The sequence below is a fragment of the Cervus elaphus genome, chromosome 22 (genome assembly GCF_910594005.1).
Source record: "Cervus elaphus chromosome 22, mCerEla1.1, whole genome shotgun sequence".
In the NCBI taxonomy this organism is placed as follows: domain Eukaryota; kingdom Metazoa; phylum Chordata; class Mammalia; order Artiodactyla; family Cervidae; genus Cervus; species Cervus elaphus.
Window position 1 is genome coordinate 44,938,142 of NC_057836.1, and position 27,053 is coordinate 44,965,194.

The following is a 27,053-nucleotide window of genomic DNA, read 5'->3' on the forward strand; positions in this document are numbered from 1 at the left end:
TCCACTAGCTTTGTTCATAGTGATGTTTTCTAAGGCCCACTTGACTTCACATTCCAGGATGTCTGGCTCTAGGTGAGTGATCACACCATCGTGATTATCTGGGTCGTGAAGATCTTTTTTGTACAGTTCTTCTGTGTATTCTTGCCGCCTCTTCTTAATATCTTCTGCTTCTGTTAGGTCCATACCATTTCTGTTCTTTATCGAATTCATCTTTGCATGAAATGTTCCCTTGGTATCTCTAATTTTCTTGAAGAGATATCTAGTCTTTCCCATTCTGTTGTTTTCCTCTATTTCTTTGCATTGATCACTGAGGAAGGCTTTCTTATCTCTCCTTTCTTTTCTTTGGAACTCTGCATTCAAATGAGAATATCTTTCCTTTTCTCCTTTGCTCTTCACTTCTCTTCTTTTCACAGCTATTTGTAAGGCCTCCTCAGACAACCATTTTGCCTTTTTGCATTTCTTTTCCATGGGGATGGTCTTGATCCCTGTCTTCTGTACAATGTCACAAACCTCCTTCCATAGTTCATCAGGCACTCTGTTTATCAGATCTCATCTCTTAAATCTATTTCTCACTTTCACTGTATAGTCATAAGGAATTTGATTTAGGTCATACCTGAATGGTCTAGTGGTTTTATACCTGATAGCAAGCTGCTAATTGGATAAAAGAAATGCCTCAGACAGAGAGTGTTGCACCAGGCTCCTCTCCCACAGCATGCATTTTGAGATAGAATGGCACAAGGGGACTCACCTCTGGCCATAAAACAATTGACATGAATCTTGAAGAAAGGCAGATTTCCAAGCAAATGAATAGTTTCATTAATACAGCTTAAGAAAAACATTTCCATGAGAAATAAACATTGGTTAGCTCAAGGTTTGAGAAAAAGTTAAGTTCAGGGGGCACCAAGTGTCATCATGGCAACACAGGATTACAAGGAACCTTTTAATCTCATGGAGATAAGGGGGGAAAAACGTGTGCCACTAGCAGTTTATTTCCTCCTGCCACTTGGGGACCCCTGTCCTTCCTCCCTGTCTGTTATCCTTTATTTCCCCCCTTTTCATTTAGGAGAATATGGCTTCTAGGGACAAGGAGTGGCAATTCTGTTTAGACTGCTTCAAGCTGGCCAGGGACACAGACCCTAAGCTGTTGAGGCAGCATGTTCTTCTTACCCTCATATTGAGGATCTTGGATCCAGGAGGCCCCAAGCAATAGTTGGAGAGGATGTGGTACTTGGAGGAGCTTGAACCACCATTTGTGACTTAAAGGCCTTCATGCAGCCAGAAACAAGTTGAATCAATTAATACATATATATTTGGAAACTATGCACTTGATGTGCTAAGTCGTTTCATCATGTACGACTCTTTGCAACCCTAGGTACTGTATGTAGCTCGCCAAGCTCCTCTGTCCATGGGATTCTCCATGCATGAATACTGGAGTGGGTTGCCATGCCCTTCTCCAGGGGACCTTCCTGACCCAGGGATCAAACCCACACCTCCTACATCTCCTGCACTGGCAGGCAGATTCTGTACCACTAGTGCCTAATGGGAAGCCCAACTATGCACCTAGTATCATATTATACCAGAGTTAAGGCTGATGTCCTCAGAGAGAACATGGGTCATTGTTAGTCAATGAATAAGCTAGTGAATAGCATAAAATATTGGGAAATATTGGAAAACTAACAGATTTCTCTAATCATGGTTTATCTTGCCCCTTGAGAGACCAGTAGATCTAGATGAGATTAGTTTAGAAAAGGGGTCTCATTTAGTTCAGAGAATCGTCACAGTTCAGTATAGTTCTGGGTTAATCAGAGACTAAAGAACCTTTGTAAAGAGAACTAGCCTTGGGAATCAAGCAATCTTCTTTTGAATTAGCATGTTTTAGTCAAAGGTATGGAATTAATGATAAGCATTGGTTAGGAATTCCTATAATGTCCTCCAATGCCAAGTGACCATTAACATCCTATTTCCCACTATTCCTTGATGAGAGGTAGAAGGCATAAAGAATATTCCCAGCTATAAAATAAACTGCACTCCAACATCTATGAATCCTAAGATAAATGTTTTTTTAAATAGAAGAAACTCACTGAATCAAATGATTGCTAAGCAGAGCAAATGCAGTCTACATAAAACTAAGGTAAGAAACCTTTTAATTACACAGGAAATCAATGGCAGGATTAATGATTTTAAGAGAAGAATCATTTTTCCTGTAGCCCCACTGCTGTGAATGATATCTTCATGAGCCTGGGCCGCCTTCTCCAGTGAATACCGGGGACCTATTACTGGTCTTAACTAACCAATTCATTCCGGCTTGGAGGGCTGCTGCAAACTTCTGAAATTCCTCCTTGGAGGATGAAGGGAGAGCTACTCCTTTTATGCTAGATTCCTTTGTCATGGATCCTGTGAGTTTATTTCAATAGCACCTCTGCATCGAAAAACTATTACTGGTCCTCCCTGTGATAAAAAGATTAAATCTTCGCTAAGTTTGACATTAGCAAACATTTCAATAATCACATCAACTCTTTTTCACTAACAGATTTCTTAGTTTTATCAATATGATTAGCATCTTTGTGATTAAACACTTCATGAGCTCCTTTTTGCAAAACAATCTTTTGTCCTTCCTCAGTAGTAGCTGTGCCCAGAATCTTTAAGCCATAAGCTCTAACCATTTGGCCTGCTGCTCTTCCAGCTCCTCCACTAGCCCCAGAACACTTTCTCCCGCTTTCACACGGGCACTGTGGAGCAGACTCGATAAGCAGTAAAACATGAGATGCTGATGGCAGCTCCTTGTTTAAAGTCCAGGTTTTGGGGAAGTGTGTGAACAGTGTGATGGGCTTCCAGAGCATACTCAGCGAAGCCCCCAGAGATCGTCCTGGTAGTGAATATCACCTTTCTTGAAAGCAGATACATTCTCTCCAGCAGCTTCTACCATCCCAGCCATATCTTAGCTAGGTGTATAAGGTAGAAGTGGTTTTATATTGTGAGTGCCAGAGTGAATATATACATCCAGTGGGTTTACACCACATGCTTGGACTTTGTTAGAACCTGGTGGTCTTTCAGAATTGGTACAGCAACATCCAACTGGAGCTTCAGCACTTTGGATCGGCGAAATTAAAAAGCTCAAATAGCTCTCTTCAACTTCTGTTGCCATGGTGACCTAGACACCTGTTCTAGAGTGGACTGTCAAAATCTGTGAGCCCTCCCCCAGGTTACACAGGGTTAAAAAAAAAAAAGCTACCAAATACCATTTTTGATCCACCACAAAATCTTCTGCGGTTTCCCAGTGACTCAGACAGTAAAGAATCTGCCAGCAATGTGGGAGATCTGGATTTTATCCCTAGGTTGGGAACATCCCCTGGAAGAGGGAATGGCTACTCACTCCAGTATTCTCGCCTGGAGAACCCATGGACAGAGGAGCCTGGCGAGCTACAGTCCACAGGGTCACAAAGAGTCAAATAGGACTGAGCGACTAACACTTTCCCTTTTTCTCTTCACAAATTCTTCTAACCTTATTCCCTTTCATCTAGATACTGAGATCTTCTTTGAGGATGTCGCTGAGTGTCTCTGGGACATACTCAGCAGAGAGGAACTGCTTCTCCTGCTGACTGAATTCCTGAGGAAAATTGAGGTGAAGGCTGGTTTGTCCAGGTAACCTGCACAGGTGGATCGGTGTGTCAGGAAGGTCACCCACACCCCGCGGCACCAGAATAGGTTTCTCCTAGCAAGCACACCTCCTCCAAGCAGGACCCTATGGTGGGGATCGAGGATGTTCCTTCTCAGTATCTCATGAGGAACGTTTCCTCCTTGCCATTTCCTGGCATTGAACATCCTCAGGTTGAGAAAAGATGAAACCAATAAGGAAGGGGCAGGTTATGTGACCTTGGACTAGTTACTGAGCTATTGTCTGCCTTGGCTTCATCATCTGTTCAGTTTTATTGTGAGGATACTGAGCTCTTGCATGCAACGATCTTCCCATAATGACTGATACAGAGTAGGTATTCAATCACTATTAACATTTAAAAAGATTGTTGGGAAGAATTTTCTTTCTAGTGACATTCCATCAAATATCTCTCTTAAGTGATGAGTATCCTAAGGTGACTTTTGTTTTTCTGTTAGAGGATTGAAGAAGTATGGAGCATCTACAAGGTATAAAACCTGTGTTTAATGTTGAAAGATGAAATTTTACTTTTGTAAATTTCTCTTCTAATCAATTTATAGTACTACCTCTGTATGTATGCAGAATAGAATTTTCTGCCTTTCTAACCCCTTGATCTTCATGTTACAGGGAAGACATGAATGCACTACACGAACATCTGAATGAATTGAAAAGAGACTTGGCTGGGAAGGACCAGGAAACACTCCCAAAAGAGCAGCTGGACAGGAGGAGGTTTCTGAAGAAGTTTCCTCGGGTGACGCAGCAGCTGGTGGAGCTCGTAAGCAAGCTCCGGGAGCTTGCAGACAATGTAGACAAAGTCCACAGGGACTGTACCATCTCCAATGTGGTGACCCACAGCACCGGCGCTTTATCTGGTGCCCTGACCATCCTTGGCCTGGCTCTGGCACCCGTGACAGCCGGGGCCAGTATGGCACTCTCAGTCACTGGGATAGGGCTGGGAGCAGCGACTACTGTGACCACTGTGTCCACCAGAATCATGGAACATGTAAGTAGGTCATCAGCAGAAAACAAAGCCAGTCCATTGATATCAATTGGTGTCAAGAAATGGAAGGTGCTCCTAGAGGTACTCAAGAGCAATCCCCACGTTGTTGTCACAACAGAGAAATTGGCAAAAGCTGAGAAACACCTTGAAAGAAATATCCATGCCATGGAGACAGGTGAAGCCAACCCTGACTCTGCAGCCAATGCAAACATCCTCGTGAGCCCTGGGAGAATCTCAGCCCCAGCCATCCAGCAGGTAGAGGCAACATTCAAAGGCACGGCTTCGGCAGTTACCAAAGGAGCCCGAATCGTGGGTGCGGCCACTGCAGGTGTCTTCCTCCTGGTGGATGTGGACTTCCTGGAGAAGGAGTCAATGCACCTGCATAATGGTGCAAAGGCAATATCAGCTGAAAACCTGCGGCAGCGGGTCAGGGAGCTGGAGAGGAAGCTGGAGGAGCTCACCCAGATCTATAAGCATCTGCAAGAGGACCCAACTCCACCACCCCCAGAGCACTGAGGGTCCAGGGACACATTCAGGGTCAAGGTGCGGAGGCACCTTGTTAGGGGAAAAAGGAGAGTGAGACAAAATTGTTGGAGCTGAGGGTTAGGAAACTGGCATTTCTGCAGCTGAACACAGGAGGGAAGGGGTGATTGTAGGTGATAGATGGGGAGAGAGGAGGAGCCTGGATTAAGGGAGGAAGGGGGACTAGAGAAAGGGCGGGGGCCGACGGAGAAACCTCTTATTATTTCATACTATGAACTTTTTGTTTTGTATTGAGGAACAGGCAATTAACAGTGGTGTGATAGTTTCAGGTAGACAGTGAAGGGACTCAGCCATACACACATATGTATCCATTCTCCCCCAACTCCCTTCCCATCAGACACCACTTACTTTGAACTAAAGAAGTCACTGGGGGCAGAATAAAAGGAGAGGCAGGGGAACTAGCAACAAGAGACCAGAAATACAGAAGGGTTGAAAGTGGGAGATAGAGAGGTAGGATTGTTGGGATCCAGGAGAAGCAGCAGGGGCTGCTCTATTGCCCTTCCCAGTGTTTGACGCCCCAGCAAGATGAGTCTCCTCCTCGTGGTGGTCTCAATCCCTACTTCTCCAACAACTCAGCCTTGATTCCAGCATTTTATCTTAATTAGGCTGTGACTTCTTTTGTCTGCTTGTTTCTTTAATTGAAGTAGAGTTGATTTACAATATTCTGTTAGTTCAGGTATACATTGAAGTGATTCAATTATACATAATCTATGTATATATCTATATTCTTTTAAATTTTTTTCATTACAGATTATAATAAGATACTGAATATTATTCCCTGTGCTATACATAAAGTCCTTGTTTTTTTAATCTGTTTTATGTATGGTTGTGTGCATCTGTTAATCCCATACTCCTAGTTTAACCCTCTCTCTCTTTTGTAACAGGTTATGTTTTCTATGACTGTGAGTCTGTTTTGGTTTGTTCATAATTTCATTTGCACTCTTTTTTTTTGGCCATGCCAAGCAGTTTGTGGGATCTCAGATCCCCAACACGGGATAAACGTGGCCATAGCAGCAAAACCACCAAATTCTAACCACTAGACCGCCAGGGAACCACCTAGACTATTTCTTAGATTCTCCATATAAGTGATATTATAAGTCTGTCTTTTCTGCCTGAGTTACTTCACTTAGTATGATCACCTTTAGATTCATACATGTTACTACAAAAGGCATTATTCATCCTTTTTATGGCTGAGTAATATTCCGTTATTTGTATGTACCACATTGTCTTTATCCCTTCATCTGTTGACAGACATTTAGATTGCTTCCATGTCTTGGCTATTGTAAACAGTGCTGCTATGAACATGGGGTGCATGTATCTTTTCAAACTGGAACTTTTTCTTTTCCAAATATATGCCCTGAAGTGTGATTGCTGGATCACATGATAGCTCTATATTTAGTTTTTAAGGGACTTCTGTACTGTTTTCCATAACGACCACACCAATTTACATTCCCAGCAACAGTGTAGGAGGCTTGCCTTTTCTCCACATCATCTCCAATACTGATTGTCTGTAGACTTTTACTTGATGGCCCATCTGATTGGTAGGGGGTGATCCCTTATTGTGGTTTTGATTAGCGTACACACAGGATGAGATGGTTGGATGGCATCACTGACTCATGGAGATGACTTTGAGTAGACTCCAGGAGTTGATGATGGACAGGGAGGCCTGGTGTGCTGTGGACCATGGGGTTGCGAAGAGTCGGACATGACTGAACGACTGAACTGAACTGAACTGAACTGAATAATTAGCAGTGTTCAGCCTCTTTACATATGCTGGTTAGCCATCTGTATATCTTCTTTGCAGAATGTTCTGTAGAGAACTTCAGGCAGTGACTTCTTGATGACAATAGTGGTGATGATGGTGGTGGCAGCGGCAGTGATGAGAACACAGTGGATGGAGCATCTGACAATATCAGGTGCCCTTTGAGTTCAGGGTGCACTGAGACCAGTGAAGTTCCCATGAAATTCCCAGTGTTGTGTAGGAACAGAGATTGATTTGGGAAAAATAGAAAGAAAGATGGAAGCAGAAGGCACCAATAGGTCAAGGAACTATGCAGTGTGTCAAGGAGATCAACCAGCCTGGGGCCAACATACAAGGCCTGTTTGACCTTCAATTTCCTCCTCAGTTGGGGATGAAGCTGAACAAGGTATTCTAGGACCATCTGCCTCTTTCCACATTGTGTTCTACAGACTTTAGTTCAGTAAATATGAGCTGATTCACTGAGGCTTCCTTGCATTGATTGATGAGCTCAGCTGGGCTCCGATGCCTGACCTCCTTCTCCATGAGCCTGTCTCCCAGGATCTCACGGAGCACGTCCTCCATGGCTCCTCCTGCCTGCCTGCTGGGCTCCCATCCAGTCATTTCCCTCAGACCCTGGAGGCCTGCAGTCCCCGTGGGACACCCGGGGGAACCCGTGTCATCTGACTTGGGCTGAGCACGGGGATACTCCTCCCCCAGCCCCAGGGACCACAATGGACACGGGCACCCAGGGGTGATTGGGAGCAGAGGGCTGTGTGCAGGTATGAGGCGGGAGGTCAGCTGTAAACACAGGGGCAGAGAGACCGTACACACCTCACCCAGGCTGCCTTCATGTTTCAGCAGGACTCCTGCAGGAGCTTCCAGAACAGTCTTTTTGTGTTTACCTCGGGGCACTGCCCTGCCTCACCTGTCTATTCCCCACACGGGACTAGAATGACTTGATCTTAGCCCTACCTGCTTCCCCTCCTCCACGGCGGCCCATGACTCTGAGCAAAGACACTCAAAGCCTCCCTGCAGCCTAGCCCGCTGGAGCCTGTGGTCCCTCAAAGGCAGAACTGGATGCCAGGCTCACTCGATCCCCAGGAGCAGGACTGAGGGGCTCTGGAAGTGGGCAGGAAGAAGGGAAGGTCCATCCAAGGCCATATTCTGACCTGGTCACCCATCTGGGATTGCACATGCCTGGACCATCTGAGGAGCCCTCATGGATGCCTTAGGCTCCTGCTCTCCATGGAGGAGAAGGGAGCATCTGGGTGTTTGTCTCACCCCCACGGGCCTGCTCCATGGGACACCGACTCTCTGGCTTTCCACGTGTGGAGCATGTGAGCACCTAACTGTCTCCCATGCCTGGAGCCCAGGGCAGGAAGCCAGAGATGAAGGACCTGGAAATAATCCCAGGACATCTCCTAAGTCCCTCCCCACGTGCTGCAGAGCCTTCTCCACACTTTTGTTCAAACCTCCCTCAGAAGACTTTCCTCAATGTCTCTGACTCCCTCTCAGCCCTGTTTTCCTGAGGCTCCAACCGCTCCTCTCATTCCTTCTTGAAGACGTCAGCAGTCATGGTCATCGCCTGCCTGACTTTCAGACATGTGAGTTCATTCCTTCATTAGTTCTTCCTCATTTCCTGGAGAATTCCCATCCTGCACAGACTTCTCCGGGCAGGTTTCAGGCACCGGGTACAGAGCCACTCAGTGTCCCCCCCATTTCCCCCTGAGCCCTTAGAGCTGGACCCCATTGAGCTCACTGCGCGGCTGATGCAACTCCACGGTGATGCGTGTCAGGTGAGAGCCCTGTGGTTCTGAGCAACAGAGACTGAGTCTGGCTAAGTGAGCACAGAAGAGCATGCACTGGGAGGGAAGAAGCCCAGGTCAGAGAATAGAAAGAAGTCCCCAATGTGCACAGTTCAGGGAGGACAGGAAGCAGGACATGTCCCCCTCCAGGATCCCACAGTCTGGTCCCTGAGGTCCCATGAGCAGGGGCTTAGGTCCAAACACCTAGAATCTCAGTGTTTCAAGTGTAATCAAGTTCCCAGGAGACAGAATAACTTGGGCCTGGGGACTGTATCCTTGGACTAATAGCTCAGGCTGGAAGATGAGAAAGATGAATGAGTAACAGGGACCTGAACCCTGGGGGAAAATCTCAGGAAGAGAGGCTCCAGATTTAGTGCTTCCTGGATGCACACGTGCTCTCTTCTCAGCCCAACAGAAATGACTCTCCTCATACTGTTCTGGGTCCAACCACCCCACACACGACAGTAAGTGCCCTGCCCACTCACCCGGCTGGAGACAAACACGAATCATAGGCACCTGCTGCATCTTGCAGTGATGTCAGGGGGGAAGGGCCCCAGCGTGATGCTAGTGCTTCTCCTGCTCCATTGGGCCCCTTTCTCAGTATTCTGCATGTATGTCATATATGTGCAGGAAACAAGGAGGTACAATAGAGACCCTGGCCTCTAGGAACATTGCTCCCTGACACCAGTCTTCACTGGGATCCCACTCCCTGTTCCTCTTTGCTGCGGGGAAATTCATGCCTGCGGATCCTGGGCTTGGCCATCACTGTGTCAGCACCATCACCTGGGTCTCCATCAGGACCTCACTGCCCCTCTGAGAGCAGGTGGTATCACCCCATGGAGAACAGGAGGAAGCCGGGCCCAGAGACAAGGAGAGTGGCTGAGGACCCTGCCTGGGAAGGGCCATCCTGGGGGTGCCCTCTGGGTGCCTTGAGCCTCCTCCCTGATCCATGTTGGGTTGATTGGTAGGGAGAAGTCAGGGTGTCCTGTTCCCAGAGGAAGTGAAGCAAGCCTGTGGTGTTTCTGTAGCACAGCTCATCCTGGGCCCAGGGCAGTGTACCCACCCCCCTGGGAGCCCAGCCCATGCAGCTGTCTGTCCCCACCTGCTGTCCTGTCCCACGTGGGTGAGACGGGCAGGGAGGTGTGCTGCACACATGTGCCCGCCACCCAGGACCTGCGTGCCTCCGGGCAGAGCCTCTGCTGACAGTTTCATGTTTCTCTCATGCCTTGGTGCTGGGCATCTTTAAGATCCTGCTCCCATCTCTCAAAAATGCCTTGAAGTTCACATTAACTTGTTCTTTTCCAAAGGGTGCTATTCTGGACCTCACACTGGTGATGACAGCTGACTCTGGGCAGACCCCTCCCTCCAAAGACAGTGACAGTGTTTCTGAGAGACAGCAGACGTGTTATGACCAACCATTCTTTAACCTGATAATTAAAGAAGCTGTATATTTCATTATGAAAACACTACAACTAACAGTTCAGATTCAGGAAATGGGGTAAAACCTAGAGAAGTAAAATAATTCCCCAGTAAGATTATTGGACATCTCCCTACAGTACAGCTATGTTTTTAGAAGCAAACCTCAAACATCTTGTCATTTCTTCTGTACATACTTTAGTTTATCCCTATATTTTAAAAAGGTCTTTGCTTGGTGGCCAGACCCTAAAGAATCTGCCCACAATGCAGGAGACCCAAGTTCATATCCCTTGGTCGGGAAGACTTCCTGGAGAAGGGAATGGCAACCCACTCCAGTATTCTTGCCTGGAGAACTTCATGGACAGAGGAGTCTGGCTAGCTATAGTCCGTGGCTTCAGAAGGACTTGAACACAACTGAATGACTAACACTTTGAAAATATGTAAGTTCACTCTGCCCATATTATTGAAATTTAGGCTCTTGCAACTTCCTTCATTTTAAATAACACTGCAGTGAACATATTTGTGTATGAAGTTTTCTCCTTATCTTTGAGGCTGTTTTTCTGGGGCTGGGCCCTGCAGATGACATTGTTGGGATAAAGGGAATGAGTGCTTAAAGGCTCCCTGTGTTTGACACATCCACCCCCCACCGCCACCCACCCCAGGTGTCCCTGCAGGCTGATTTTGCTACCAAGGCCTTGGCCAAGGCCACCTATCAGCGCATGTTCCACTGGCTGGTCCTGCACATCAACAAGGCTCTGGAAAAGACCAAGGGCAGGACGTCTTGTTCATCGGGATCCTGGACATCGCTGGCTTCAAGATCTTTGATATGAGCTTCTCTCTCTCGAGCCCCTTCCCTCCTCCCAAGCCTCTGGGGCTGCCTTTTCCAGACATCCCTGGATATCTGCTGGGTGAGGGTTGGGGAATTGTCAGGAGTGTGGCACAGCCCCCTGGGTGAGGGCCACACCTGTAGGCATTGTTGACTTTGTTACTGCCAAAGTTATGGGCACCAAGTGGCAGAGCTGACTGCATACGACCTGGCACACAGCCTCCAGTGGCTGGATCCCAGGGCTTGGACCTTAATTGAACAGGGGTGTCTTGAGCCTGTGGAGGTCCTGGCTTAGAAGAAAGCTGATTCTTCTCGGCAAACTGTGTTGCTTGCACAGAGTGTCTAACAACTGGTTACACTCGGATGCTGGGTTACACCCAGTCTGGGCCCAGCCTCCTCAGCAATGACAGCTGTTGATGAGAGGTTCATCCTGTCACAGCACTGCTCCCAAGCCACTAGTGGCCCTCGTGTGCCATCCTGCACCTGGCCCCACTTTCTTGACTTCCCCTGCTTCACTCCTTACTTTCCTAAGTATGTCGAAGCCCCTCCTACTTTAAACTACCTGTTTAAATAAATACACTTTCTCTAATTACCTAGAGTAATGTACCGGAGTCCCCATGTCCACTGCTATCTTTGTTAGAAATGCATGGGGACAGAGATGCCAGCAGGTAAGATCCCTTCAGGGCCCAGGTTCTGTGTTTCTCTGAAAGTCTGACTCCTTACCTGGCCCGTGCTGGCCATCTCCTGCCCCCCTCTTTCCCTGCACCAGGAGAAGTCCGTCCGCAGAGCATAAGACCAATCCAGGGCCTTGGCTTTTCTCCAGGACTCCGTGCTGGCTGGGGTGGCATGTGGTCAGCGGCCAGCTCTCCTCTTCTAGATCAAGGCCCTGGAGCTTGAGAGCAGCTGTACCGCATGGGCCAGAGCAAGGTCTTCTTTGGGCAGTCGTGCTGGCCCACCTGGATGAGGAGCGGGACCTGAAGATCACAGACGCCATCATTGGCTTCCAGGCCTGATGCAGGGGCTACCCGCCCGGGAAGTGAGTCCTGGGACGCCCACCAGCGGCTCAGGGCCCCCAGCTGGCCTGTGGCGGAGGCCTGAGGAAGCGGGGCCTGGGCGCCCTCACGCAGGCAGGTGTCCCCCGGGGAGGCCCACGTGGCTTTCCCGCCCTCCTGCTTCCTGGGTTTCTGCCTGAGGCTTAAAGTGAGCAGGCGGGAGGGGTGACTGTGCTCAGATTTTCCCTGCAGGAAAAACCCCTGCCTCCCGCTGTCCCTCCCTGTGTCCCTTCTGTAGGGGTGACACCCAGAGCCGGCTGTCCCCAGAGGACCCCGAGCCCGGAAGGGAGGCGCCCTGGTGTCCCGGCGGCTACTGTGGTGGAGGGGCGGACTTGCGCAGGTCAGTGGGCGGGGCGGCTGCCCGTGTGCCCCTGATTCCTCTGTGTCTGAGCTCTGGGGCGTCTGTCCTGGCCTGAGCCCTGAGCCCTGGGAACAGGGTGTCAAATGAATGTTTGCAGGACGTGAGCTGCTGACACTCTCCCACCAAACACAAGTCCCTGAGTTGTTGAAACAAAGCGCCCACCTCTCCCCTCCTCTCAGCGCCCTTACCTGCAAAACACAACAGATACATAACGGTTGGCTTTAAGACCAAACTATGGTTGGCTCTCCTCATGGAATAATCTCCTGTCCCTCTCTCAAACCTAGGTGGAGGGGACCATAATGGCCCAGGGATACTTCCTGGGGTGAAGCAGCCCTGGGGGAAGGGCAGGTGGGCCTCAATGGGGTATCCAGGTCCACTGCAGTCACTTCTGCTTGAGGCATCCTGAGAAGTTCACCAGCAGTCCAGCTCAGGATTCCAGACTGTGGGAACTTGATTCTCCATTTCTTCATCCGTGAAACAGAGCCAACACTCCTAGAGCTGGCGTGAGAATTCAACAGGAAAGGCGTGGATGGTGCGAGGACAGCGCCGGGCACACACTGACCTCTCTGTCCGCAGAGGCTCTTTGCTCAGGAGCCAAACAGGGGACAGGGCCAGCTCTCCATTGTATACTTCTCTGAGTTGCCAGGACACTGGTTTTCTGATAAAAGTCCTCCATTTAGAGAGAAAAATCTGTTTTCAGGTGGAGATAAGCCGAGGAAGAAAAGGGCAGCGTGCTCTCAGCCCTTCCCACAAACTTCTGCATCCATCTAACAGCAGTGACCACCAAGGCTGGGCCTCCTCATGTGAGTCACTGGAAATAAAGGCACTAGTTCCATCCCTGACAGCAGGGCTAATTCTAGAAAGATCTGATCATAAGGCGTGGAGGTGGGGCTGAGGCAGAGTTGCTGAGGGATGACCTTAGGCCCCTCTTCCAGGTACCATGGGAGCAGAACAGGAAACAGTGAGTCTACAGGTGAGGTCTCGGACGGCTTCTCCCAGGAGGTGATGCCAGATGTGGGCTTTGCAGAAAGCATTTCTCCTGATTGGATGCAGCAGGTGTTCCTGGTAGAAAAACCTAGAAGTGTGAGCGAATCCTAGAAGCCACCTGGACGTGATCCTCAGCAGCAGAGTATGACTACTATGCACTGAGCAACTGGTCTATTCTAAGACTGTACATCATGCTGGAGGCACGAAGGTGAATGAGGCAGGCAGACTGGCGAGTGTGGGGTTGGAGGGGTGAGAAGATGGAAATGGGTGGGCAGTGATTTGCCGAGGGACTCATGGTGTGTTGGTGGCAGGTCTTCCTTCATGGAGCCTGAGACGGAGTGCACTGTGTCAAGAAGGTTGTGGAATGTCAGGACTAGGCTTCTTTCTCTAACGGAGTCAGCTGGAGGTGGAAATAGTCCCAGGGCGGGGCCTGGTGAGCAGGGTGTTTGTTTGACTTGAACCACTCAGAAGTGAGGGCTTTGCTTTCAGTTCTGCTTCCCAGAGTGTATCTGGGAACAGAGGGTGTGTGTGGTCATTGCAGAGACGCACAGCTGGTGCTGCATCTGCACAACTGAGAACATCTGGATCTTGTTCACACTCAGCCAGAGGAGGACTCCTGGGTAAGCAGGGAAGTGGGACCCTGCCCATCTCCCCATCCTCAGGATGAATGTCTGAGAAAGGATGATGTCACTAGTTGACAGAAGGGAACTGGATGCGCAGAGAGGTGAGGTCATGGCCAAGGCAGCAGATGAAGCAGGGGCAGAGCCTGGATGTGGAGGCAGGTGTGTCTGAGGGCTTCCTCCCAGCCGAGGGCCCCTGAACAGAGCAGAGGGAGGGCAGCACCCATCCCGGTGGGCTCAGCTCAGCATGTGGACCCCTGAGACATGAGCGGTGAGCCCAGGGGGAAGGTGGACGTTGGGTGTTGTCAGTACTTTGGGAAACTGGAGGAAGCAGAGCGGGTGGAGGAGGACAGGGGAGTCAGAGCCTCCCATCCTATGGCCTGGCCACCTTGAAGCTGCCCCCAGGGTGCTAGGCTGGTGCTGATGGGGTAAAGGGGAGTTTTTTCAGTTACAAGGGATCAGGGTTTGTGAAAAACCCTGCCTTTGAGTGCCAGGCTCAGTGCCAGGACCTGGGGGACACTGCGGCCTGGAGAGAGACAGGAAACCAAGCGGGGAGTCGAAGGGCGTTGGCTTCCTGTGTTCACCGAGCCCTCTGCTCAGATTGTGGGTGATGGGAGGTCCTGTGTGGGGAAGATGGCCCTGCTGGAAGAAGTGAGAAGGGCTCACTGCACAAGGTCCACATGCAATCCCGGTGTGGCAGTATTAAGATAAAAAGCCAGACTCTACAAACATCAGTATAACAGGAGGGACATGAGCTTAGATCTATGTTTTTCACCAGAAGAGACAACTCTATAAACTTTGGGTTATTAAAACCACGTTCCCACCCCTCCCTCATACCCATGTCCAAAGGCCTGGTCTTGGCCTCCTCTCTGCCCTCAGAGAGCTGTGTGACCCTGGGCAAGCTACCTCCTGGGGAATGGGTTGTTCTATTCTCTTACTAAGTTTTTAAAAGCTGATTTCCATTTTCCCTGTGGGTGCAGATGTTTTTTCTGACCTGGTTTACGGGATGCATGGCAATTTTAATTTCTAAGAGTCCAGTAGGTCAGAATTTATATCTTGTGGAATGTGTGTATTTAGAAAGGGTTTCTCTAATCAATGTTATTTTTAATGCTTCCTTCAGTCCCTTCAGTTTTTTCTCTCTGGTTTACATTGGATACTTTTGAATGATTGATTGATTAGGATCTTTAGTTTCTTCTCCATTCTCTTCCTCTTTGTCCCCCTTCTACCCTCCCTCCCTTTCTAACTTTCACAGGGGGAACTGGGGTTGTGCTGTGTCATCGAGAAGCTGCTGGTTTCATGTCCCCAGAAGGGGTCCCACCCCTCATATTTTGGCCAGGCTCTGCCCAGGAGGGCATAGGGTGCCCAGAGGTCCTGGACAGGAGGAGCAGCAGAGAACAGACAGGGCCCCTAATGATGTGGGTAGGGTTCTCAGACCTGGAGGAACTGAGCAAAAAGGGAACATGACCAGGAAAGTGTGACGTTCAAGAGGAGCTGGAGAGGAACTGGCGGAAGGTGGCAGGGGGAGGCTAGGAGCTGGGCCTCCAGGGACAAGTAACCGGTCACATAGTGAGGCCAGTGGGGAAACACGTTTCATGGGGAGGGGCAGCCTGTGCCAAGTGAGGTGTCAGAGTCCTGCAGCAGGCCCTGTGGAGACAGAGAGCGTGAGGAAGACAGGAGCTGGGGCAGTCGGGAGGGTCTGGGTGCTGGACTAGGGACTTTTTTAACGCCCCTTTCCCTTCCCAGGGAGCATGGCTGCAGGCACCTGAGGGAGATGGTTGGGGAGAATCTGTCTGCCCATGAGCAGGGGAGGGATGCATGACTGGCCATGCAGCTGGGCAGGGACAGGCTTCTCCAGGGTCCTCCGCTCTCCCACCAACAGTCTTTCCAGAAAAGGACCAATCAGAACTAACAGAGGAGGACGCCCTGGACAGGAATCCAGCAGAGGAAGCACTATCAGCGTCCACACCCAGCTGAGGCCCCAGACAAGAGTCATGACCAGGCCAAGAACGGCAGGGAAGGACAGAAGGATGAGGTCGAGGGTTCAGATGCGATTACAAAGTTTTGGCATCATCCAGGATCCAGCCCTTTCTGCCCAAGCCCTCCTCTTCTCTCTGCCTTGGCTCTTGGTTCCCATGTTTCATGATGTTACTCGGCTGCCCAGGCTCTCGGGTTATGCAGCTTCCAGGCAGGGCGGGCGGCTCGGAACCAGCAAGCTATCCTCTTGCACCCACTTCAAGGTAGACCTGCCCGCGCGCGTCCTCTCCCATCCACATACTCAGTGCCTCCAGCCCCACCACCAGGGACACTCCCTAGTGAACAGGCTGATGTTACTCTTCCTGCGGGACAGCCCCAGGCATCACAGAGAGAAGGTAATAGAACGATTCTTGGATGGGGGCTCAGAGGAGGGGATTTGGGGGAGGCTCTAAGGAAATGGGGGCTTCCCTGATAGCTCAGTTGGTAAAGAATCTGCCTGCAATGCAGGAGACCGCAGTTTGATTCCTGGGTCTGAAAGATCTCCTGGAGTAGATAAAGGCTACCCACTGCAGTATCCTGGCCTAGAGAATTCCATGGACTCTATAGTCCACGGGGTCGCAAAGAGTTGGGCATGACTCAGAGACTTTCACTCACTCACTAAGGAAATGGGTCCACTCTAGATCAGGTGACATGGAAAATGAGGGGCCCTCCTATCAGTGGGGGTCTCAGTAACTCACCTACGGAGGGGGGAGACCAGAGTGAGCATTAAGGTGTAACTGGTAACGAAGGAGCAGTCATGCTTCTCACCCAAGGGAGGGGGCGAGGTGTGGGTGAGGGCGCAGTGATGGGTGTTTGCTGTCTCCTTTGCTCCTGCTCTCAGGGCGACCCTTTGTGAGGCTGGAGTTCTGTGAGAGCCTTTACATCCAACAGGAGAAGAGCATCGCCCTGTTGTGATACCAGGCCAGCCTTGGGATGTCAGGGGTATTCTTTCCTTCTCAGTCCTTTTTAATGGTCACATAAATAGACAGAAGGGATTATGTGCATAGATTTTAAGACTCCTCTTATTAAATTCAATTAACAATGAACTATTTCCCACTACACTTACTTCTCTTTGCAGCATAGCTACCTTTTGTAAGCTTTGTGTCTCCCTTCTTAGCCACACTTGATATAAACTCTTCTCATTGAATTATTATGAACTCATGGCCTTTCTCAGACTCAACTTGGCCCAATGAAACATGATCATAGAATTCACTTTCCATCGTCAGCAGCATTATTGTAAGTTGCTCAGTCGGGTCCAACTCTGTGATCCCATGTACTGTCAGGAGCCTGGCTCCTCTGTCCAGGGAATTCTCTAGACCAGAATACTGGAGTGGGGAGCCATTCCTTCTCCAGAGGATCGTCCCAGGGCTTGAACCCAGGTCTCTCACATTGCAAGCATATTCTTTACCATCTGAGCTACCAGGGAAGCTCATTTTATGTGGGTGCCCCTTCTAAATGCTGCTCTGAACATTTCCAAGAGAATCTTTGCCTTTGGGGGTGTATAGATGCCGACCTGTGGATATAGATGCCGACCTGTGGAACTGACCTCCCCTTCAAGGAGTCTTGCTTCCTTTGCATGGGCAGAAGCCCATGGGTGCACATGTTTGTGGGCAAGGTGCTGCTAGATGATGTATCTGTTTAAGGCCACAGTTCACTGTGATTATCCTGGGTTACGTGTATTATCATCCCTCCTTTTCCTAGAGGAATTGGCTTCATCATCACAAACATGCCTCCTAAACTGACAGTTGTCACATCAGGTGTCAGGCTTATTTCTTATTGTCTCTTATTCCAATTGCTTCCACCAGTTTTATGTGGTAGCGCCTGAAATCAACCCAGTCTTATGGGTTACTAACTACTATGAAGTGACTTCTGCTTTTATAAAATTAAAAAAATCCAAAATATTAAATGCATATGTTTAAAACAAATCAGTTTATACAGAGGGTTCTCGAAATCCCTTCGCAGTAAAAAGCACTTTTAGTTGTTTGCTTTTTCTTTAGGTAATTAAGCAATATCCTTAGATAATTTCCTTGCTTACAGGGTCATTGAGAGAACTAAAAATAAGTGAATGCTTGAGAAGCACTTAGAATGCTGCCTGGTGCAAAGTGGGGAGTCGCCAACCACAATAGCTAATAAATATTAAGTATCATATTTTTATTTTCCTAATTTAAAAAGTTGGATAATATTAACTTACTTCTCACCAGGGAAAATAATGATTTCAGTTATTTTTGCACCTTTTCTTATATCCTCCCCTGTCTTCTCCTAATATCATTATATCACTCATCTTACTTCTTACATTAGAAAACTTTGTGGTTATATGCACTTTATTTGTGCCATTCTTTCTTAGGCCCTCAGGTTCAACTGGTGTTTCTTGATTCCACACTTTGTAAAATGAGACTATTTCTCTTTCACCCTCCAATGCTTCAGTTCCCAACTTCTAGAAGTGTGACTTAATATTTATATTGATTGACAGCAAATAAATTTAGTTCTCATATTTAAATGGTTTGTTCTAAAATTAAAAGTCAAAGAAGACAATTTCCATTTTTGTGATGTTTTAAATATTTTCTCTGGAGTAACTTGTATTAATACTCTGCGTTTGCACATACATTTTGGCATAGCTTTAGTTTTTCCTGATGTTTTGAATTGCCTTTGTTTTCACCCCTTGCACTGTCTATCTTCAAATTTCCTCCATTTCTTTGCACCTGTGCCTCATATGATACTGAGTCCCCTGTCCCCACAGACTCTGGACTTCTCACCCCATTCTGAACTGGTTTCTCTCTAGATCTGCTGTGTGCCCAGCTGTGATCCATGGATTCCCTTCTCTCTGGGTTGATGTTCCTGATTCCTGGATCACATTCAGGAATCTTTCTTTCTCTTGGTTATCCTTCACATCATCCCCCCCCCACCCCAAAACAAACACACATCTTTTCTTTCCCTCTGCACCTCACTCTCAAGTAACTTTCTAAGGAACGATTGTGAATAGCAACTTTTCTGTTCTCCATTTAGCTCCATTTCTTTTGTAATTTAAGAAAAAATTTCTGGAAGCTTTTTTTGACCTTCTTTTCCAATCTTTCTTCAGACTAATTTTGTAAACACTTATTAAGTCCCAAGATTTATTTGTCTGTTTCATTTTCCCCCAAATCTCAGTGCATCTTCTCATTTTATGAGTAAAAGTCCTTTCTAATCTAATTAACGACCTGGATTCAAGTTTTAAACTTATTTTCTTCCTTCAAAGTTGTCCATCCATCTCTTCTGGTGTCATTTCTCATCTGTTTATCTTAGTCACCCTTTCCCACACTGTCATCGTTTCCATGTATCTGACCCTGGATGACCCATTCATATTTAAGAGGGAGTAAAGTTGACTGGTAAGCTTCGCTCTAGAGTGTTTGCCTGAGGACCCCTAAATTCCGTAATACAGAGATGTTTTTTTCGGGGTCTCTGAATCCAGGTTTTCCTCCCTCTGGTGTGAATTTGCGTGAATATGTGATAGGATGCAGATTGCTGAGACTGTCCCCTGCTCTATCCTTCTGTATCACTCTCATGTTGCTCTAAGCAAGCATCCTTCTTGCCTGTGCACCTTCTCCCCGTCTCTTCCCTCCACTCCTCTTTATTCAGCAGTCATGTCTTCATCCAGTCAGTCTTCAAACTACTGCTGAAGACTCTGGACTCCTGTTGCCCACATTCCTGGCTTTATATTAGCAGCCGAGTACCAAGACGTGAGGTGTGGGCTCTTGAGCCCAGTAAGTGGGTTGAAACCTAGTGTGTCATGGACAAGATTTCTGACCTTGGGCAAGTCACATAACATCTATGAAAAAAGTAAGGGAGTTCACTTCAGTTCAGCTCACTCACTCAGTCATGTCTGACTCTTTGTGACCCCATGAATTGCAGCAGGCCAGGCCTCCCTGTCCATCACGAACTCCTGGAGTTTACTCAAACTCATGCCCGTCGAGTTGGTGATGCCATCCAACCGTCTCATACTCTGTTGTCCCCTTCTCCTCCTGCCCCCAATTCCTCCCAGCATCAGGGTCTTTTCCAGTGAGTCAACTCTTCGCATGAGGTGGCCAAAGTATTGGAGTTTCAGCTTCAGCATCAGTCCTTCCAAGGAACACTCAGGACTGATCTCCTTTAGGATGGACTGGTTGGATCTCCTTGCAGTTCAAGGGACTCTCAAGAGTCTTCTCCAATACCACAGTTCAAAACCATCAATTCTTTGGCACTCAGCTTTCTTCACAGTCCAACTCTCACATCCATACATGACCACTGGAAAAACCATAGCCTTGACTAGATGGACCTTTGTTGGCAAAGTAATGTCTCTGCTTTTTAATATGCTATCTAGATTGGTCATAACTTTCCTTCCAAGGAGTAAGCGTCTTTTAATTTCATGGCTGCAGTCACCATTTGCAGTGATTTTGGAGCCCCAAAAAATAAAGTCTGACACTGTTTCCACTGTCTCCCCATCTATTTCCCATGAGGTGATGGGACCAGATGCCATAATCTTAGTTTTCTGAATGTTGAGCTTTAAGCCAACTTTTTCACTCTCCTCTTTCACTTTCATCAAGAGGCTTTTTAGTTCCTCTTCACTTTCTGCCATAAGGGTGGTGTCATCTGCATGTCTGAGGTTATTGGTATTTCTCCCGGCAATTTTGATTCCAGCTGTGCTTCTTCCAGCCCAGCGTTTCTCATGATGTACTCTGCATATAAGTTAAATAAGCAGGGTAACAATATACAGCCTTGATGTACTCCTTTTCTATTTGGAACCAGTCTGTTGTTCCATGTCCAGTTCTAACTGTTGCTTCCTGACCTGCATATAGGTTTCTCAAGAGGCAGGTCGGGTGGTCTGGTATGCCCATCTCTTTCAGAATTTTCCACAGTTTATTGTGATTCACACAGTCAAAGGCTTTGGCGTAGTCAAGAAAGCAAAAATAGATGTTTTTCTGGAATTCTCTTGCTTTTTTGATGATCCAGCGGATATTGGCAATTTGATCTCTGGTTCTTGTGCCTTTTCTAAAACCAGCTTGAACATCTGGAAGTTCTCGGTTCATGTATTGCTGAAGCCTGGCTTGGAGAATTTTGAGCATTACTTTATTAGCCTGTGTGGTAGTTTGAGCATTCTTTGGGATTGCCTTTCTTATGGATTGGAATGAAAACTGACCTTTTCCAGTCCTGTGGCCACTGCTGACTTTTCCAAATTTGCTGGCATATTGAGTGCAGCACTTTCACAGCATCATCTTTCAGGATTTGAAAGAGCTCAACTGGAATTCCATCACATCCATTAGCTTTGTTCATAGTGATGCTTTCTAAGGCCCACTTGACTTCTCATTCCAGGATGTCTGACTCTAGGTGAGTGATCACACCATTGTGATTATCTGGGTCGTGAAGATCTTTTTTGTATAGTTCTTCTGTATATTCTTGCCACCTCTTCTTAATATCTTCTGCTTCTGTTAGGTTCATACCATTTCTGTCCTTTATTGAGCCCATTTTTGCATGAAATGTTCCCTTGGTATCTCTAACTTTCTTGAAGAGATCTCTAGTATTTCCCATTCTGTTGTTTTCCCCTATTTTTTTGCATTGATCACTGAGGAAGGCTTTCTTATCTCTCCTGGCTATTCTTTGGAACTCTGCATTCAAATGGGAATATCTTTTCTTTTCTCCTTTCCTTTTTGCTTCTCTTCTTTTCACAGCTATTTGTAAGGCCTCCTCAGACAACCATTTTGCTTTTTTGCATTTCTTTTCCATGGGGATGGTCTTGATCCCTGTCTCCTGTACAATGTCACGAACCTCCGTCCATAATTCATCATGCTTTCTCTCTATCAGATCTCATCCCTTAAATCTATTTCTCACTTCCACTGAATATTCATAAGGGATTTGATTTAGGTCATACCTGAATGGTCTAGTGGTTATCCCTACTCTTTTCAGTTTAAGTCTGAATTTGGCAATAAGGAGTTCATGATCTGAGCCACAATCAGCTCCAGGTCTTGTTTTTGCTAACTATATAGAGCTTCTCCATCTTTGGCTACAAAGAATATAATCCATCTGATTTCGGTGTTGGTCATCTGGTGATGTCCATGTGTAGAGTTTTCTCTTCTGTTGTTGGAAGAGGGTGTTTGCTATGACCAGTGCATTCTCTTGGCAAAATTCTATTAGCCTTTGCCCTGCTTCATTCCGTACTCCAAAGGCAAACTTGCCTGTTACTCCAGGTATCTTTTGACTTCCTGCTTTTGCATTCCAGTCCTCTATAATGAAAAGGACATCTTTTTTTGGTGTTAGTTCTAAAAGGTCTTCTAGGTCTTCATAGAACCGTTCAACTTCAGCTTCTTCAGAATTACTAGTTGGGGCATAGGCTTGGATTACCGTGATATTGAATGGTTTGCCTTGGAAATGAACAGAGATCATTCTGTCGTTTTTGAGATTGCATCCAAGTACTGCATTTCAGACTCTTTTGTTGACCATGATGGCTACTCCATTTCTTCCAAGGGATTCCTGCCCACAGTAGTAGATATAATGGTCATCTGAGTTAAATTCACCCATTCCAGTCCATTTTAGTTTGCTGATTCCTAGAATGACAACATTCACTCTTGCCATCTCCTGTTTGACCACTTCCAATTTGCTTGAGAAAGAGAGAGAGAGAAAAAGAGAGAGAGAGAGTGAGTGACCAGACTGGGGGTGTGAAGCAGGGTCTGGCGATGCTTTTTTTTTACCGTGGCTTTTAGACCCTAAGTTAGTACATTTCTAAGGGGAAGATAGTTTAACATCACATCAGCTTGTCCTTCATGAAACCAGGGTGTTTTCTGCATACTTCTTTGTTTATGAGGGTCTTGTACATTATTTTCTGGCCTTGGGGCCTATTAACATTTTATGCAAGTCAGATGAATGTAAACCTATTTTCTGTTTCTGTGGTGATCTTAACAGAAAAGTTACAGTCTCATAGGGCAACAGTACAGCATGTCACAACATAGTAGAAATATAACCTTGTTAACATAAAGGTCAATTCTTCTGCAGAAGTTGTCAGTTGAATTTATCTAAGAGGTTTACCCCACACAGACTCTGAAGCTTCAGTGAGGCAGCCTCTACCTGGCACTCCTGGCTGACAATTAACAACCATCTCATTGTGACCACACTAGGGCTAAGCTCTTATTTTTCTAGATCTATAATTATATTAACTAATGGTTTCCACTGCACAACCTTAGCAAATTAAGAGTAAAAACACAGCAAGCAAGTGTTAACCCAATAACCACTTTTAGTATAATTTTTCTTGTGTTTTCTAATAGGGCTTCCTCACTCCCCAAAGGGCTCTATGTCTATTAGGGCCTTTATATGATCAGGTTCTATTTTATGATTAGGGTATTATGAGCAGTCATGCATATTAGTACCAAGGGCATAAACGCATTTGCTAAACAAACTAGAATGCCAGCAAAGGAGTTTAAATTGAAACACTTCTTTCATCCTGGATAATCTCATAAGATACCGCCACCTGGGAAACTTATTGATAAAAGTTCTAAATTGATTCTTATTTGGAAAGAGATCGGGGAAGACCTTCTGCCTATGTCACAGAAATTAGGGAGTAGTCTATTGAAGCAAGCATCAGAAAGACAGATATCATCTTTAAGGTGAGCACCGGGGGCAGCTTTTCTGAATCCCTGAAAACCTGATCCACCTTGCCTGTCAGGTTTTCTCCTCATGACCTTGTCATGGGCAGGATCTCGTGAGCTGGCTCCCAGCACTATGCAATATTGCTCTTTATAGCATCGGACCTTGCTTCTATCACCAGTCCCATCCACAACTGGGTATTGTTTTTGCTTTGGCTCCATCCCTTCATCCTTTCTGGAGTTATTTCTCCACTGATCTCCAGTAGCATATTGGGCACCTACCGACCTGGGGAGTTTCTCTTTCAGTATCCTATCATTTTGCCTTCTCATACTGTTCATGGGGTTCTCAAGGCAAGAATCCTGAAATGGTTTGCCATTCCCTTATCCAGTGGACCACATTCTGTCAGACCTCTCCACCATGACCCAACCATCTTGGGTGGCCCCACACGGCATGGCTTAGTTTCACTGAGTTAGACATAACTGTGGTCCTGTGATCAGATTGGCTAGTTTTCTGTGATTATGGTTTTAGTGTGTCTGCCCTCTGATGCCCTCTTGCAACAACTACCGTCTTACTTGGGTTTCTCTTACCTCAGACGTGGGGTATCTCTTCACAGCTGCTCCAGCAAAGCACAGCTGCTCCAGCAAAGCACAGCTGCTGCTTCTTACCTTGGATGAGGGGTATCTTCTCACAGCCACCCCTCCTGACCTTGAACGTGGAGTACCTCCTCTTGGAGCAGGGGTACATATCTCAAGGCTTACTGCAATAATCCAAATTATATTTGGTAAAGTCTTAGATCACCTATCTAGAGCAAAGACCACAAGCACAATGACTCCTCCTATCAGTAGCTGTTATTATACCTGTAAGCATGTTTACTATCATTTCAGTCAGGTCTTAGGAGGAGTAGTTGATAAACGCACTTTTGTCTTCTTAAAATACTGGTGAAGGTAATCAACGTTTGCTTTCTTTCATCACCTACCAAGGCAACGTAATCCCAGACAGAATTAAAAAGTTCTTTCTCTATAAAGATTTGTTTTAAAGCGGAGACTTCTGAGAATTAGCAAGATTAAAAGAATTGACAGTCTCATATATGAATATAACTGTAATAAATTGGTGCATTTTTTTGGCACAAGAGAGCGACTCTAGGTATGAAAACATTTGAAATATTTAGAGCCCTTACCAAATCATTCAACTTCCAGAACCAGCTTAAGGACATGGTCTCAAGTACAGGCAAAGTTTCATACAGGAAGAGTGTTCTTTACACTATTATTTACACAAATAATTAGAAACAACCTAAAGTACAACAGTCAGGGGAGGACAGCAGAGAGGACTGGGCAACAATCAGGTCCTCAGCAGTCCAGGGCAGGGCTTCAGGGATGGGGCTTGTGGGATAAAGGCTCCTGCAGAAGCAAGGAGGATGTGGGCTGTGGGAGCTGCAGCTCCAGAAACTTTATCGAGGCAGAGACTCAAGCACAGGGAGCAAGACATCATTTTGGAATAAAAAGAGTCATTTACCAATTAACATATATCCCCAGGTAAGTATTTCTGTATATTGTATATTTTGTATATTGTATATAATTATATAGTTATCATTAACATGCTATTTGAATCAGAAAGACTTGGATTCAAGTCCAGACTCTGGCACCAGCATGAAATCTTGGGCTGACCTATGTTTAGGTGAGTTTCAGGAGCCTGCACATCATAGACACTGAATCAATATTAGTTATTACCAATTAGTGGCACAGCTGTTCCCACCTCCCATAATTTCCATAGTTTCCTTTCTATGTTCCTTTCTGTGTTCTTCTGTCTCTGGTTTTATTGCTCCTATAACTTCACAGATGGCTGTCTCCTGTCTGATTACCTTCTCCCTGGGCCCCAACAGGAGAGCAGGACTCTGACTCAGCTTGGAAGGAGCTGTAAGAGGTGAGTGACTTTTCTTAACTAACAGGCAGCAGAGCCCAGGGGACAGAGAAACACAGAGGGTTAAGTCCCCGGTGGCACCCAGGCCGTTCCCCTGGGAACCCACCAGAGACCTCCCCCCTCGCTGCTCCCTGCAGCCCCTGCTCACGTGTGATCTAGCCCACAGTCTGTTTTCTCTCCCACAAGGGTGAAGCCATACCTCCTTCCAGCCTGACTTGGACAGGTGAGCCGAAGCGACATCTCCGAGACACTGCTGCTGCCACCATGAGCTCAATAGACCTCTTGTATTGCTCAGGTAGTCAGCTATCTCTTGTCTGACTGGTTTCCGCTTGTGATCCAGAATCGAGTGTGGTGCCTCCAGGCTGAGACAACCCACAAAGGAATCAAAAACCAAGAAGGGGGTGGCTGAGCATTCTGGAGCCCTCCAGAGAGGCCAGGGGAGCCCCCCACATTTGGGATCCTATCCATACAGCCTCAATCCCAACCCTGTCCTCAGGGCACCGCAGCACAGAGCCTACTTCCTCCCCCACTGCCATCCAGCAAGGGACTCAGAAGTGAGGCCAAGACAGCCCATGGTGAGGGGGACAGCTGATGGGGATCCCCAAGGTCAGGCGGGAGAGAGAGAGGAGGTCCCCCAACATCCCTGGAGCTTCTCCTGCCCTGTCCCTTGCTCCAAGCCTCCTTCTGCTCCCAGACCCTGGGGTGTCACCACAGAGGCTGTTTCCTCCAGTTCTCGCCCTGCCACCCCCTCCTCCTCAGCCACTCCGCAAGGGTCAGGGGACTCTGAACTGAGCTCAGGTCTTGACTGTGCCACCTCAGTCCTCAGGGAGGGGTGGTCAGAGCTTCAACATATGAATTGGGGAAGAGGGGACACATATGTCCCCACCCATAACACCAGGGACCTTTGGTCAGGAAGATGGACCTTCAACACATTTTCAGTTCAGTTCAGTTCAGTCGCTCAGTCGTGTCCAACTCTTTGCAACCCATGGACTGCAGCAGGCCAGGCCTCCATGTCCATCACCAACTCACAGAGTTTACTCAAACTCATGTCCATTGAGTCAGTGATGCCGTCCAACCATCTCATCTTGTTTTCCCCTTCTCCTCCCACCTTGAATCTTTCCCAGCATTAGGGTCTTTTCAAATGAGTCAGTTCTTTGCATCACGTGGTGAAAGTATTGGAGTTTCAGCTTCAGCATCAGACCTTCCAATGAACACACAGGACTGATTTCCTTTAGGATGGACTGGTTGGATCTCCTTGCTGTCCAAGGGACTCTCAAGAGTCTTCTCCAATATCACAGTTCAAAGGCATCAGTTCTTCGGTGCTCAGCTTTCTTTATATAAAACTCTCACATCCATATATGACTACTGGAAAAACCATTGCTTTGACTAGAAAGATCTTTGTTTGCAAAATACTGTCTCTGCTTTTTAATATGCTGTCTAGGTTGGTCATAACTTTTCTTCCAAAGAGTAAGCTACTCAATGCCGTTTGCATTCCACCACAGTTTCTTCTAATTTTATTCTTTTCTTTTTCCATCT

The 27,053-nt window shown here is 47.2% G+C and overlaps 1 protein-coding gene and 1 pseudogene across 7 annotated transcripts in view; one reads left to right on the top strand and one right to left on the bottom strand.

Moving 5' to 3' along the window:
• Positions 1 to 3,242, bottom strand: part of LOC122680648 — a 31,773-nt pseudogene extending 28,531 nt beyond the window's left edge.
• Positions 1 to 25,795, top strand: part of LOC122680078 (apolipoprotein L3-like) — a 411,694-nt gene extending 385,899 nt beyond the window's left edge. For 2 of the 7 annotated variants that reach the window (XM_043880976.1, XM_043880975.1), the window contains exons 3-4: positions 3,522 to 3,642; positions 4,280 to 5,946. In XM_043880976.1, coding sequence (XP_043736911.1) covers positions 3,522 to 3,642; positions 4,280 to 5,168 — 1,010 coding nt within the window. In that variant the 3' untranslated portion in view covers positions 5,169 to 5,946. Of the gene's footprint in view, positions 1 to 3,521; positions 3,643 to 4,279; positions 5,947 to 13,893; positions 14,004 to 25,435; positions 25,521 to 25,703 lie in introns of those variants that run through there. The other 5 variants (XR_006336609.1, XR_006336623.1, XR_006336622.1 and 2 more) reach the window with 4 other exon arrangements.
• The last annotated feature ends 1,258 nt before the right edge of the window (positions 25,796 to 27,053 follow it).